This window comes from Sebastes fasciatus, chromosome 11, assembly GCF_043250625.1.
Source record: "Sebastes fasciatus isolate fSebFas1 chromosome 11, fSebFas1.pri, whole genome shotgun sequence".
Classification (NCBI taxonomy): domain Eukaryota; kingdom Metazoa; phylum Chordata; class Actinopteri; order Perciformes; family Sebastidae; genus Sebastes; species Sebastes fasciatus.
In genome coordinates, this window is record NC_133805.1 from 17,376,498 (window position 1) to 17,391,781 (window position 15,284).

The 15,284-nt window shown below is 39.9% G+C and overlaps 1 protein-coding gene across 2 annotated transcripts in view; it reads right to left on the reverse strand.

Moving 5' to 3' along the window:
- fgf12a (fibroblast growth factor 12a) overlaps positions 1–14,450 on the reverse strand; it is a 41,056-nt gene extending 26,606 nt beyond the window's left edge. Inside the window, exon 1 of one of the 2 annotated variants that reach the window (XM_074651224.1) lies at positions 14,312–14,450. In XM_074651224.1, the coding sequence (XP_074507325.1) occupies positions 14,312–14,333 (22 nt within the window). In that variant the 5' untranslated portion in view covers positions 14,334–14,450. Of the gene's footprint in view, positions 1–4,092; positions 4,514–14,311 lie in introns of those variants that run through there. The other variant, XM_074651223.1, reaches the window with a different exon arrangement.
- Positions 14,451–15,284: the final 834 nt, after the last annotated feature.

The following is a 15,284-nucleotide window of genomic DNA, read 5'->3' on the forward strand; positions in this document are numbered from 1 at the left end:
AGTGGGAGGAGAGACTTTGTGCCGTGTAGAGCGCCATAGAGACATGATGGGACATATATCTTTGTCAGGGAAAGATAAAGTATTCCCTAATGAGGATCTGCTAGGCTTCCTCCCTCTACAACGAAGACAATTGATGTCCACTTCATTCCAGCTGAGGTACGTCCACGAGCAATAAAACACTGTCGCGATGAAATGCAGACCAGATATTACAATCATTTGAAAAATGATTTGACTCTTTAAAGATTTATACAAACATTTTAATATGTTGTTCCTCAGTGTGCCACCTGCTGGGTCATTTGCATTTAACACATTCTTAATATTGTGTAAAAAATTGTGCAGACATGTGTTAAATATGTTGCAGTTGGTGTGTTTTCATTCCTGGATTTTATCACTATAAGTGTGAACCATATTGCATACAATGTACACTGCAGCATAGGAGCTAAATACCTCTGAAAACTGAAATAAATGAACCAAAGCTGCAGCTTTGTCCCTGTGGCCATCATTCAGGTGCCACCACAGGAGTAACATGCTGTTCAGTGTGATTTCTTTATACCTGCTGCCCTCTTGTGGCAACAGATTGAACCACATGTGTTCAGCGAGAGAGATGTCTCCATCCTCTCAAGTTCACCATTTGACTGTGTCCTTGAGATACCTCACAGATTTGTTGACTCACAATAGCTGGAGCTGGTTTTTCATCGTGTAATGTCTGCTAAACTGTCCTGCCAAGTCTCCAGGAGGCAAAGAGGAGAGATGTGTGACTCACGATGCTCATTACCACACTTACACTACCAACACCAATCTCCGCTTACTGTTTGATTATAGTTAGTGTGATAGGTATATACTATAACTGCACAAAGCCTGAGTTGGATAGGTGAACAAAAAACAAAGTGATTCTCTTATTTACGTTAAATTTAGTGCACAAAAATGTGAGGCAAAGGCGAGATCCCCGCATTGCAAACACGATACACATACATTAAAAACTATATCAGGAACTGATCTTACTGTTGTTCTTACTCCTGAGCAAAAAGCCACACAATCAGACAAACACAAGCAAAGAGGTGACAAACAACTTCTAATTAAGAAGACAAATTCAATTAGTCATTAACACAAATCGTGCTTGACAAGAATGCAAAAATGTCTGGATCTACTAAAAATGCAGCGCGTCAGTGTACAAAGACATCAGAATTGACTCATTTTTACAAAGTGATGGTCACTCCATAGACAAAAAGATGTTCCCAAAGTAATTTAAATGAAACCTGAGGTTATATTGATTTAACAGAAACTGGCAAAAAGACGAGAAATAAGTATTACCACATAAAGACAAGGTTTTGTTTCTCCATTATGCCACCCACCAAACAAGTCTCCTGCAATCCAGACACCCCAACTGCTGTATTTAACTTTAACACGAGAAAAGCCAGGTGCAGGCTTGACACTACAAAGGAAAGCAGGTGCAAACATTTAAGCCTGCTCAGAGACATCTCTCACCTCAAATCCCTGCGAGGTGATTTTGGCATAGTGCCTGAATCTGGAGAGCGAAACACTTTCTGCTCTCCCTGTTTTACATTATGTTGTAGCCGCAGATGCAGTCAGATTGCCAGCTGAGGTCAAATTAAGTGTGCTGTCCCTCTTTGTCTGATGAGTGATTTACATACTGAGTCAATAATTTATAACTGCTGACAGACAAGTTCGGATTTGAGGTAATATTGGCTGATTAATCATCCATGAGCAGTGTCTGTTTACATTTATTTTTTTTAAAAGCACGCTGTCATCATTCTGTAGTTCTGCTTTGAAACAGTCCTCTTTGGGAGTTCTTGCAAAAATAACCACAACAAGTCAAAAACAGAGAATATAAAACGTTTAAACTCATAAAGGAATTGGGAAGTTGAAATACTGTATCTAGAACAAACAAAGTCTTCATCCAACACAGCTTCACGTCAGACAAACTCGAACTTTGCATCCAACACCTGCGAGCTGACTCGTACAGTTTTGATTGAGGCCATGAGGTTCATCTGACAGTGAGCAGAGATGCAGGATAAGGGACTGTTGGCACTTTATATCTGAACCCTACAGATCCCAGTGTGCGCACTGCTTTTGGTCCAACTTCCTCAGAGGAATCAACTGTGCTTAATGGAGTTTCTAATTGTCTGCCCTGAATTTGAGAGCCGCTCCGAGCTGAAACTACCGGAGATCCTGCGTACTGCAAGTGACAGGAGACAGGAGAAGTTGTTGCATTTGTCTCCCATTAAAACAGCATTTTGTTTTGCTCTGGAAATATTCTAGGATGTTTTTTTTAATGACTTTAGAGGTGTAGTTGTGTTATGAGTGAGCAACAGCAGCAATGCAGTGAATTGCTGAGACATAACTAAAGGACAAGGCAGGCATTTTTGTCTGTTGAGTGGTGGTTGTGTATGAGCGTAACGGATGCACCGATCTGACTTTTTCAGTCTTGATACCGATACCAATACCTGGGCTTTGGGTATCGGCCCATACCGAGTACCGATCCGATACCAGTGTTTATAATTAATAAGTTGTATGCCTCACTGAGTGACTGGGTTCATTCTTTTATGTGTGTAAGGCAACATCAGACTTGACTTAAACATCACTTTCCTTGCTTTGTAAAACAAAATCTAGAAAATTATTACATAGATAAAATAACAAAAAAATGTGTGAATTGTTATTTATTAGTAAAATAATAAATCGTGCACCAACAACTTGGCAAAGAAATCTTCAAAATTAACAGGAATTACAATTCAGGTATAAAAATGTTTAAATTCAGCAACAAATTGGTCAAAACTTTCAGTATATACTGTATATACATATAGAATTGAATTTAATAAATCGGCCCCATTGTCACCGATATCCGATCCAGCTATTTGAGTCAGTATCAGTCCGATATCCGATCCGTTATCGGTGCATCCCTAAGTGTGCACACATGTTGTGCACATGAAATAACAGGCTTTATTTCACCATAGACAACACTTGAGTGATTGTTCTTAGTTACCATGTGAAAAGTAAAAAGTCAGTTTGATCTCACAGCATTAGCTGCTCTTACAAAACTGTTTAATAAAGTATGGCTCAGTACTCTTAGTTCTGAATGGAATCAACAATAAGACAAGAATTGTTGGAGCATCACAGAAAAACAATGTGATACACAAAATGTAGTGCTGAACTAAATAAGACACTTAGAATAACGCATGGAGATATAGCAACTCAAATAGGCCTCCAAACGTGTGATTCCACATGTATAAAGTTCACTAATGTGTGTGTTATTTTCCATCTGATTTCCTTTTAATGTATTATAAAGATCCTTTTTTCTTTACTAATCCATGATCCAAAAGACAAAAATTCAAAATCCCTAAGTGTGCACATGTTGAGACTTTTCTTTCATAGTGGATATGTGGCAAAGTAAGTCACTTTTTAAAAGTATTGTTTGATATCCCAGGTGTACAGGGTAAATGCAGCTGCTCTGCTGTGCCTGGATTGCAACATACATTTAAGTAGTTAAAGAGTAGAGGCAGTTGGGTAGTTTAAGTTTAAAGAGTAGAGACAGTTGGGTAGTTTTAAATTCATATTTAACTCTGTCTTGTCAATTGGGAATTCCTGGACAACATGTAATCAATGTGGGATTATCCTGGTTTGATATAAATGTATTTAAAGACACATTAAAAGTTTGGGAGCCCCCTGCGCTCCTGGAGTACTATGGAGCTGTCCATGGTGCTGAACCTTGCTGCTTGGGGCCCTTTATAACACAGATCTGCTCTCCAGGGCCCCTGAAGTTTAATGACTTGATCCCTGCATTGTCCATTTTTTGGCCCGCTTCAGATTGCAGCACTGGAACACTGCAAAAATAGCTGGTAAAGTATCTGGATGCAGCTATACCCTGCATGCACACTGAACTCTGTGCTCTCTGCACACTGCAAGATGTTACTCACACACACACACACCAACACAAAGTGGAGTGGCCAATGAGACCACTCACCTCCCATCTCCTCTCTATATCTCCCCCCTTTTCATCATCACTCAAGAGAGAAAGCATGCAAAGCAAAAGGTATAGCCATAGGTAAAGCTATACTGTGTGTGTGTCTCTCTCACCGTCAATGATAGTGGTCGACTTCGATCGTTGTCCACAGAAACACTGCAGCATATGCGCTCCTTTCTGAAGGAATGGCCTCAGAATCCTCATTGATTTGGGTTGATGGGAAGCCCTTCCTCAATCCAAACAACCGGACAGTGCTATCATAACAACACAGCAGCTAGGGTCAGGCAGCATAGCGGATAGCCAGCCAGCATCTCTCTCTCTCCTCTCTACAGGCTTCACAGCAGCCCTCAAAACGCCGGAAGGGCACAGTCTGCAGGACAAATTACGCTAAAACGAGGCATCTTGAGTGATCCCTCTCTCTTTCTCTATCTCTCTCTGTCTATCCTCTTCTCCTTCGTCCACCGACGATCATTCGGCACACTCCTCTTCCGCCACGACAGGCAGGCAACGCAAGGACGTTACAATGTGCTCTTAATTGTACATCCCCCCCCCTCCCATCCTCCTCCTGTCTCCAGCAAGCAGGAAAGGAGAGAGGAAAGGGAGAGGTATAGAGAGAGAGATGGAGAGAGAGAGAGAGAGAGAGAGAGAGCATGCACGCCAAAGTTAAACTGCAGGGGTAAAGTGGCAGGCCGGCCACGAGTGAGGTAATGCGGAGCTGACAGTTAATAAGGCGACGATGTGACGCTGCATGGCTGCACAGATGTTGGAGCCCTGCAGGAGCCAATAGTTTCTCTTTCTTTTTTTTTTAACCCCAGATCCTTTGGGAACAAGCGGGCAAACGCAGAGCCTACGTCAGCTGCAGATCCACCGCTTTTAAAGACGAAGGTGATTTTCTCATTTTGATGATATTATATACCTGAAAGTTTATGGCTCAGTAGTCACTGTGTTATGGAAGAGCCAACAAGGTGCCACACAGTGGTCACCTCACTGTCCGTTCACCGAAAGGGGACTGACAGGAAAAGACAATGTACAATAACTTCCATAAGGCCAGTGAGTGCACGTGTATTGATTTACATAATGTGATGGGAGTAAATAAAGTTGACCTTATCCTGTGGAACAAGACAAAGTAGTTGTCACTTGTCGACAGTTAAGTTAAAAGTAGATGTAACACAAAGTACTTCATGTAAAAGTTCATTGAAAATGTTATTTAAAGGGACTATTTGTAACTTTCAGAAATGCTTGTTAACAGCGACACCTGTGGTCGTTAAGTCAACGAAAGTCAGCGTTGGGCTCGCGCTCGCTCGCTCTAAATAGACATGAACGAGCATCGCTCAAAACAGTGAGGCGACACACGTCAGCTAAAACCACATTATCACTCTATTTTTCACCTGCTTGGCAGTAATGTTAGCTGACCGGATGGAGGTCTCTACATGAATCAATGCTGATCCTAGTGTTGGCTTTTCCTGCCTCAGCCTCTGGGGCTGAAGCCGGAAGAGAAACGTTATCGTCTCCCTTTTAACGTTTCTCTCTGCGGAGCACCGTCACTTCACAAGACACGGAAAACCTCTGTTGGTCTGGAGGAGCTGCAGCAGTTATTTCTGCACTTACGTCCACTGTACATTCACTAGATATTCTCAGAGCTAAACTAACTCTTCTGCAGTGTGGAGTGAGCGCGCATGCACGTCTAGAGGTGGAGCGAGACAGCGAGAACGCGCGCTGTGTGTGAGTGAAGGCAAGCAGGCAGCGGAGCAGAGACTCCGGCCACACGCAAGCATGCATATGCGAGCATGCATGGGATCCCGACCCGGTAAATTTATAGGTGTAAAAAGTTACAAACAGTCCCTTTAAGTAAAAGTCTGTATTGTAATGTAAGTGTTCTAATTACCAGAAAGTTTATGGCTCAGTCACTGCGTTATGGAAGCCCAAAAAGGTGCCAACAGTGGTCACCTCACTGTCCGGACCGTGCGTTCACCAAAAGGGGAACTGACAGGAAAAGAAAATATACAATAACTTTATCTATTACAGCTTCTCCTATAAGTGCATCCATAAGGCCAGTGAGTGCATGTGTATTGATTTACACAATGTGATGGGAGTAAATAAAGTTGATCAGGACCTTATCCTGTGGGACAAGACAAAAGTAGTTGTCACTTGTTGACAGTTAAGTTAAAAGTAGATATACCACAAAGCACTTCAAGTAAAAGTTCATGTAATGTAAGTGTTGCTTATGTTTATATGCAAAACTGTTCTAATTGCAGAAAAAGGCCCCTTTTAATGCTAGTATTGTAAATTATATCATCGGATTATTATTACTGACTCATAGGCCTAGTATTTAATTGTTGTATTTGGTCAAGGTGGAAATCATTTTAGAGCTGCAACTAACAATTATTTTCATTGTCGATTAATCTGTCGATTGTTTTCTTGATGAATCGAGTTGTTTGGTCTATAAAATGTCAGAAAATGGGGGGAAATATCGATCAGTGTTTCCCAAAGCCAAAGATGATGTCTTCAAATGTCTTGTTTTGTTCAGAACAACTTAGTTACATCCCCCCACTGTGTTGTATCTGATATAAAACTCTACTCTAAAGACATCTCTGAGTAAGTAGGCAAAATAAAAATCAAAAAGTTCTTCATAATAATAAAAAATAGAAAAATGAATTAAGTACACAAACAACAAAATAGAATTAAAACAAAAATAGCAGGCTTTATTTCACCATAGACAACACTTAAGTGATTGTTCTTAGTTACCATATGAAAAGTAAAAAGTCAGTTTGATCTCACAGCATTAGCTGCTCTTACAAAACTGTTTTATAAAGTATGGCTCAATACTCTTAGGTCTGAATGGAATCAACAATAAGACAAGAATTGTTGGAGCATCACAGAAAAAAAAACAACGTGTTACACAAAATGTAGTGCTGAACTAAATAAGACACTTATAATAACGCATGGAGATATAGCAACTCAAATATGCCTCCAAACGTGTGATTCAACATGTATAAAGTTAACTAATGTGTGTGTTATTTTCCATCTGATTTCCTTTGAATGTATTCTAAAGATCCTTTTTTTCTTTACTAATCCATGATCCAAAAGACAAAAATTTAAAATCTTACTATCAAATTTGGGCCAATATATAGTTGTCATAAAAGCAAAACAATGTGCCACTTTCTGCTCTAGGGGGTGCCATAACATAAAGCACTCAGATCAAAATAACATGCAGAGAAACTGAAATGTGACCATGTAGCAGAGAGAGGAAGAGAGAGAATGAGACAAAGTAGCATCACTAGTCCATAAAGTGTTTAGAGTCACTAGAGACAAAACACAAATGTTTAGATTTTGCTGTGTGCCTGCAGTTCTTGAGGCTTTGTAGTGAGCAAAGACACTCTGCACAACCTCCTCTGCAGCATTCATTTAACACACGGCTGCATTTAAACAGTTTATGATTGATCTAATATTTTCTTGTGCTCACATTTAACCTTGCGCCACAAGGACAACGAATATGGCACCGACTACCTTGGGAACATGCCCTCTCGATGTGTAATGTATACAATGTACATAAAAGGACGTTTTAGGTCAGCAGAATGCTCCAACAACAGCACCCATGCAAATAAGGAAAGGTCAGAGAGGTTTAAAGAGAGAGAGATAGTGGGTGGAGGGAAGGAGGGAGGGAGCTGGCATCAGACCCAGAGTCACAGCTATGGCGATGGTGCTGTATATTCAGCTCCCACTATACTGTCCCACTGCAGAGCCAATCACCACTATAGGCAGAGAGAGACAGAGAGAGAGAGAGAAAGAGCATGAGGAGGGAAAAGGAGGAAAAGGTGGCACAGAGGGCACAGGGAGGAACTAAAAAGCAATTTCTGACATATTTATGACCAAAACATACTGTATTATATATATATGTGGACATGAACTGATATTAATAAAACAACGTGGCATGCAGACTGCACAATAATTTCACTTTACAGCATTTATGTACAGCATTTTTTTTTTGTATGTACTGTATATTCATAGGGTAATTAGATGTAGTTAGTTGCCTAAAATAGTAGTTTCTTAAAATCAAGTCCTTCACAATGACAGCAAAAAGACAGGGAACACAATTATACATGTAAAGAAGGGCTTAAAGGGACACTTCACCCCCAGAATATAAAAATACATAGATTTCCTGTTACTTTAGTGCTATTTATCAGTCTAAATTGTTTTGGTGTGAGTTGCCGAGTGTTGGAGATATCGACCGTAGAGATGTTTGCTTCCTCTTGAGTGTAATGGAACTAGATGGCCAACCGTATCACTGCGCAGAAAGAAGCATTTACTGGACGAGAGGTGTAACAGCGCAAGGTGTCAACATTAATGGTGTCCTCCTCGGCTGAGCTATAACTTTAGCAACCCTGTCTCCTACAAAATTATATATCTAAACTGCATTCTCCATTATGTTTCGAGGGATTATAGAGATTACGGTCGCAGTGAAACACTTGGTTAACGTTGTAAATTGAAACTAAACAAAACTCGTTATTATACCACGTGAATTTCAATAACTTTATTATTTCATACAATTTTCGATAATGGTCGCTCAATATACTACGTCAACTGCTCTGCGTGTCACTCGTTGTACTATACGTCACTTGCCGTCCGCGGACTATTTGTGATACAACAAACCTAGTCCTCGACAAAATATGTTTCCTTCCAAACGTAATTGAGGATGCAGTTTAGTTGTATGGGAAAGTATTTTTTTAGGAGACAGGGTTGAACATAAGGTAGTTCAGAGGTGCTAGGTGAGCTAGCAGTATTGAGTATAGATGCACGTTTCTTTCTGCGTGGTGATACGGTTGGCGGGTTTAGTTTGGTAGAAAGAAAATAGTTGCTACATGAAAATGCTCACAACAAGGGCTGTGTTGGCGATTTGAGCATCACAACCCGAGTGCCATCTAGTTCTGTTATATTTGAGAGAAGGCATAGGAGCCTATGCCGTATATCTCCAACACCCTGCAACTCACACCCAAACTATCTAGATTGATAAATAACACTTCAGGTAAGAGGAAAATGCTTCACAAAAAGCTTTTTTCCCTTAGCCATCAGGACTCTGAACTCTTCCTTCCTCACATACCAGAGACATGCATTACCATGATTGTCCAAATGGTTGTCCATTTATGTACTTGTGTTGCAGAGAATACATACTGTACTGAAAACAAATCCCACCGGCCTTGGTCGTGCGGCTAATAAACAATCCGATCTAATCTAATGTGTTTTTGATTTTGGTGTGAACTGTCCCTTTAAGATACAGATAGGCTACTGGTAAAGGGTAGTTAGGAGGATTTCTCTAATTGTCACTCAATGAAATTAGATTATTACAGAAGCCAAGAAGCACTGATCAGTGCCATATTATTAATATAGCAAACTTTACACTGGCAGAAGGGTTATATCACTATTTTCTCCCTCTCTCTGGCAGTCCTACTTCGATCATTTTAGTTTCCTTTATAGATACCCAATACTGTCTGATGGATAATGTTGTATTTGCATATTTACTACAAATAGCGCATACGTCTTTTTACTGTGCTATCTTTGACTGATGTTCAATAATATCTTTTTAAGAAAATATTAACTCTAAACATCAACATTTTATCAGCTCCTCTACTCTCTTATCCGGACTTTGGTGGCTGAGCCTTTAAGAGGACAATGTTAAGAGAGATTTCAGCATGAAAATCAACCTGGAACAATAAAAGTGAGGCAGACATTTCCCCCAATCCCCAGTTGAAATTACGCCCTTGTAAGTACTAATTTCAGATGTAAAATTCCCCCCTTGTGACACCTCGTGGTTGACCCGTCTTCATTTACTCAGAATGTGTCGTAACTTTACCTTGTCCAAAAAAAGACGTGTCCTGTATGTATTTGAGCAAACTCAGATGTGTCTGTGATGACACTGTGGAAAGATGCGAGATGAGCCAGCTCTCATTTCACCCTCCTATATATACAGTATGTCAACAGAAACAAGGTTAAAATGTTCACCTTGTAAGGCGATACCGGCTTTGAATATCATGTAGAAATGTATTGTGATTATGCTGATCAAAAGTTAAGAGAAGAAAAACAGATGTCCAATTTTAAAAAGTGACTGCAAATTGAGATTTAGATGTCCTTTTTGCTCCCAGGTCATTTCATTTGAAAGAAAAAAACTGTGTTTTTAGTTTGATTTATTATTTCTCAATAAAAGGGTTGGTTGTTTGTTTCTGCAGTAGGAGGCAAAACTATTTCAAGAATATTTAAACTATTCAACCCAACAAATGCTTTGATGGCTCCGTCATTACAAATTCATGCTGTGCAGCCAAGCATTGATCAACATCATTACACAGAAGTATGGATAAAACAATGCACAACACATCTGGAATTTTCCATTTGACTTTCCATACGGTGCAGCCATTAAAACTGCATGTTAGATTTGATATTTCACTCAGTTAGTATAGCTTTAATACATTTTTAAATACAGCATATAGTTAACAAATTGTTAAAACTAGTCCAAGTGTAAAATTACTGGGAGGATGGCTCAGTTGTTTGTAAGTGTTTGGAGCAGATCTGCCCACAGTTCTGGATGAGAAAAACAGATTGTTACAAAACATATGAAAAAGACTCTTACTCATTTAAATCCTGATGCGTAAGAGTCATGTTATGCAAAATATTTGGGTCTCAATTTTACAATTTTACAAGTATTATATTGTTTACTGTTCACCATTAAGTTCTTTAACGTACTATAGTAGTGTTATTATCATGTTTCTTTCTGTTTTGGTCAAAATTAGGTTATTCTGTGTTAATGCAGGCTGTTCTCATACACTGTTCGTAGCTATACCTACGAAAAGTAATGCACTGTAATTAGTATATATCCCACAAAATCAATTCAAATGTAATCCGCGTAATCGTGAACAAGGAAGTATAAAGAGTGACAAATGCCGTGTAGGGGGGAGGTCAGGGTGAATGGTGGGTCAAAAAACACAGGACTTTTGCCCATTTCCATCCTTAAGTTACGCCACTTAACCCAAACTTTGACTTATTAGTCAAGTAACTTCCGTACTTAAAGTAATGCCACGTCCTTTAACCCATAGACTGTATAAGAAGAGGATGTAGTCCACCATGACGTCCCCCATTGGTTTGTGGACTGCCGTTTTGAAGTCTCCAGTTTGGCATTTTGTTTGAGAAACATAAACATACACTGTGTTGTACAACAGCACTGAGTCTCTGCTGGTGGTGACTACCATTTGCTGAAATGTCAGAAAGCATTCTCATATTCTGCAAAGCTAAAGCAACGTCTGCATTGCTAAAATCAGCAAAACTGTTAATGGTTGCTTTAAGTAAAGCTGCCAAAAATCTCCCTTGCAAAATGACAAGTGTGCAAACTTGAGGTTCCTGGCTCAATCTGAGTACAACAACGCAGCAACAAAATACTTGTCAGATAACATATCGACATCACAATATTAAAGAGACAACTAGCTTTTATTGTTTTGTTTTTTTCAGTGGGCCTGCTGTGTAGCCCTGTGTATTAATGAAGGAGAGAGTAAGGAATAGCCAAGCCAACACTGCAAAGATGTGGGGAATAAGAAATGAGAGGTTGCTGTCGTGTGCATGACAGAGAAAGAGGGGATTTAAAAGACGTGGAGAGTGATGGGGGAGCAGAGAAATGCGAGAAATGAATCAGCAGCAATAAACCGCTGTGTGTACATATTTGTAAAGAGCTTTTACTCCTTTCTTAAAGAGGAGTGCACAAGAAAAATACCTGGGTCAGTGAGGAATGTCACATTCAACACACCACAGAAACACTGACAGGAATTTGCTCTATCTTGACTTACAGTATGTGTATACAGCATGAGGGGAATGTCATGGCCACATTAACTTGCTTGGGGACTCCGGGGCCTCAGGATCAGGTAATAAAACAGGACCCGCCTTAAGGCCCTTATTATGTCCTTAGATGCTTTAGTGGTGCATAATTTCATATTCACAAACAAAATGAGAAATAGTCAGATTGTTACACAGTGAATCTGTTTTTTTGTTGTTGTTTTTTTGGAGTCCCAGAGCAGTTCTCGCTTTGCCAGTTTGTAATCCTGCCTTTAGATTAGATAGGCAACTGGGAAACTAGTCGTGTCACAGTGACACAACTAACACAAGTCCGACAGGTCTCCGCAACAAATATGAAAACATATTGCCACAGTAACACCAACACACAAACTAACCGATATTCCAGCTAAGAGGACATTAGTGTAGCTGAAGAGCCCGACACTAATAATGCACTTAAAACGGGATAAATATAACAGGAAATACAAAATAAATAAGTAAATAAATAAGCCTTGCTTTCATCATGCAAGAGCCAGAGAGACGCAAACAGAGAGCGTAAACTATGCAATGTATTTGTCTATAGAAAGACATATCATAGTGTGAGGTCATGTACTATATTGAGCTAGTGTTGGCTTTTAATTGCGGATAGGCCTGTCACGATAACTTATTTTGTTGGATGATATATTGTCCCAGAAATAATTGCGATAAAAGATATTCTTGTTGTTTTGAAACCATTTTATGCCTCTGATGTAATGATAATATAATAGCATAATAATGCAAGTACACCCTTTAAAAGAGTAATGGACTTTTAATCCTTAAAGATATTCAGACATTGGAATTGGGATGTGAAACTAAATATGAAAATATCCTGAAATGGACTCTCAGGCTCTGTTAACAAAAATATGCAGTGTCTGCGCAATGCCCAAGTCTTATTAAAATGGTAGGGAAAACCCTGCTGTTTATGCTGGGACCATGTTGGCTAGCATGTTGGTGTCATTCTTAACAAACGCGTATACAACGGGATATATCGAGGTCAGCAAAACTGGTTAAGGTCATGGCCATATATAGTACGATAGGTCGATAACGTAATTATTGTGACAGGCCTAATTGTGGATATCAGCCCTGATTCAACTGATTTGTAGTTATAATTTCCTGGAGTTATTTATATGTTTAATGTTTCCACAGTTTAAGTGAGCATGTGACATAAAAAAGTTCTAATGAACAGTTATGAAAGAAAAGTTCAAGTGAGTCCAATGAGATAACATAAATCTGAATGAATCATAAAGCTATACTGCACACCGCCTCTCTCCTCTCCTGAAATACAATACAAGGATCCAAACACTGTGTTCTTTGGTGGGAAGTATATAAACAACAATAGAGGATTATGCATTAACACAAAGCGTTTAATTTTTGTGGTATAGTGAACACTTCATCTTTCCTGTGTGGGATCAATGAGCGAGACCATAAACTTTGCGCATCCCAAAGTGGATTTAAGAAAGGTTTACGTCACCTTTACAGCCCCTTGCTCAGTTATACCTTGACATGTACTGATTGAACACCCCATGACTTCTTGTATTTTTGCTTTAGCTGCAGCATTTTTTGCTTTACTGTAAAAATCTGGGTAAAACACATCAGGGTGACCATGAGCGAGAAGGTTACCCTACTTAAACAAGGGCACTCTGTTCCCATGTCCAAATATATTTTAAGCGTAGGAATGTGCCTGTTTTGTGCTTTTTAACCCCATGCATCATTAAACACAGCAAGATGTATTAGAGTGACTTATTTAAGATGTGTGTGTAAGCATATAAGGCAGCATGAAGTTTTGAATGCAGCAGACTGTATACCCTCTCTATATAACAGCCTCTCTCTAGCCCATTACCTATACTGGCAGAGTTGAAAAGCTTTGTCAACAGCACGCATGCTGATCGTTGAGGCTGCTGCACGGGGAGAACAGCAGCACATTCATCTACCCGAGAAAAAAGTGGAGAGCACAGCAGTTTTCAGTCTGAATCAGCTGACAGCACCGATAGAGTAAACGAAAGATCCGGCAAGGGAGACTAAAACCGTTTACCATGCGCAACACTGTAATGCAGGCCTAATATTTTGCATTGCAAATGCCAGGTTTTTTCAATAGGCCTTACATAGTGCTGATAAATCTTAATTATAGCCCGGGCTGGAACGGTTTATGGTGCTTAACGGAGAGCGCGAAGCGAGCCAAGATACAGCAGCAGCAGCAGCAGCGCTGCAGCACCGGAGCATGTGCTGCTGATCTGTGGATGCTTAACGCAACATACACAGACGGTATCATGCGCATCTTCCGGTTCAACTTCCTATTAAAGTGCACCCCTATAATATATTACACGAGGTGTCCTGCTGCAGGTATAATAACAAAGTTAAGGCTTTTTTTGTGTTCCGCAGTCTGTGCTCAAAGACTCCACATCACACATAAGCAACGATATGCATCCCAAAAAAAAACCAATGTGAGCTCATAACTTATTCATATACAAGTATGTGGAAGTTTCTTACCGAGGTTTTTTTTGTCACCCATGTCCCCTGAAGGTGCAGAAGTTGATTATGCTGATGACGAAGGCTTGGAGCTGGTTGCGAGCTGGTGCTTCAGTTTGGGACAGCCGAGCAGAGAGAGAGAGAGGGAGGCAAGTTGCTTGTTTCATGTAATGAAATGCAAAGTGAGCTCCTTCTGGGACCCCCTCCTGAAACGACACCGGATGCAGAGCTCCTCAGTGAGCTGGTGCTTACCCCTTCGTGCTTGCAAGAGTTTGTGAGTAAGGTGGACCGAGGGCTCAGGTAAAGAACGAGGGAGGGCTGGGACTGTGTGTGTGTGTGTGTGTGTGTGTGTGTGTGTGTTTTGCAGGGGAGAGCAGATGCAGGGTGTGCACTGTGTGTCTTGATGCAGGAGTACAGTAGATGTGTTTATTGTCAGGAGCTGTTATGTCACTGTTGTGCTGGAAAGCGAAATATTTTGATTTCCTTGCAAACCAGCATGCTTATAATGATGATTTATGCTGCCAAAACGGTTCTATTTTATAGATACAACCCGAGTCAATGTTGTTTTTCTATTCCAAATTTCTTCAATTTAAATGTGGTGTGTCACATCATTTAAAACCATGAATTAGAAAAGCTTTGCACATATATATATGATTGAATGTATGAATGAATGAATGAAGTGTTTATTATTGTGCCATGCACACTATAAGCCCAGCCTGCACGGCCCTTACAAGTCACCACACATTCATACAAGCCAGATCCAGAATGCTGCGTTTACGTTTCAGATTTTCAGACCTTCACGTTTACAACAAAAGTCACAAGTCGCTCATAAAACTGAAAATGTACTTTATGATATTGGAGAAACCAGAATAATTCAGTAATCAATCTTGCCCTCTTTTCTAGGCTTTTGAGACAAAATTGGCAAACTTAAAGCAGCAGTTGGCAGAATTGGAGCAAATATTATTAAAAAAAAGGTTATTTTTATAAAACGTAC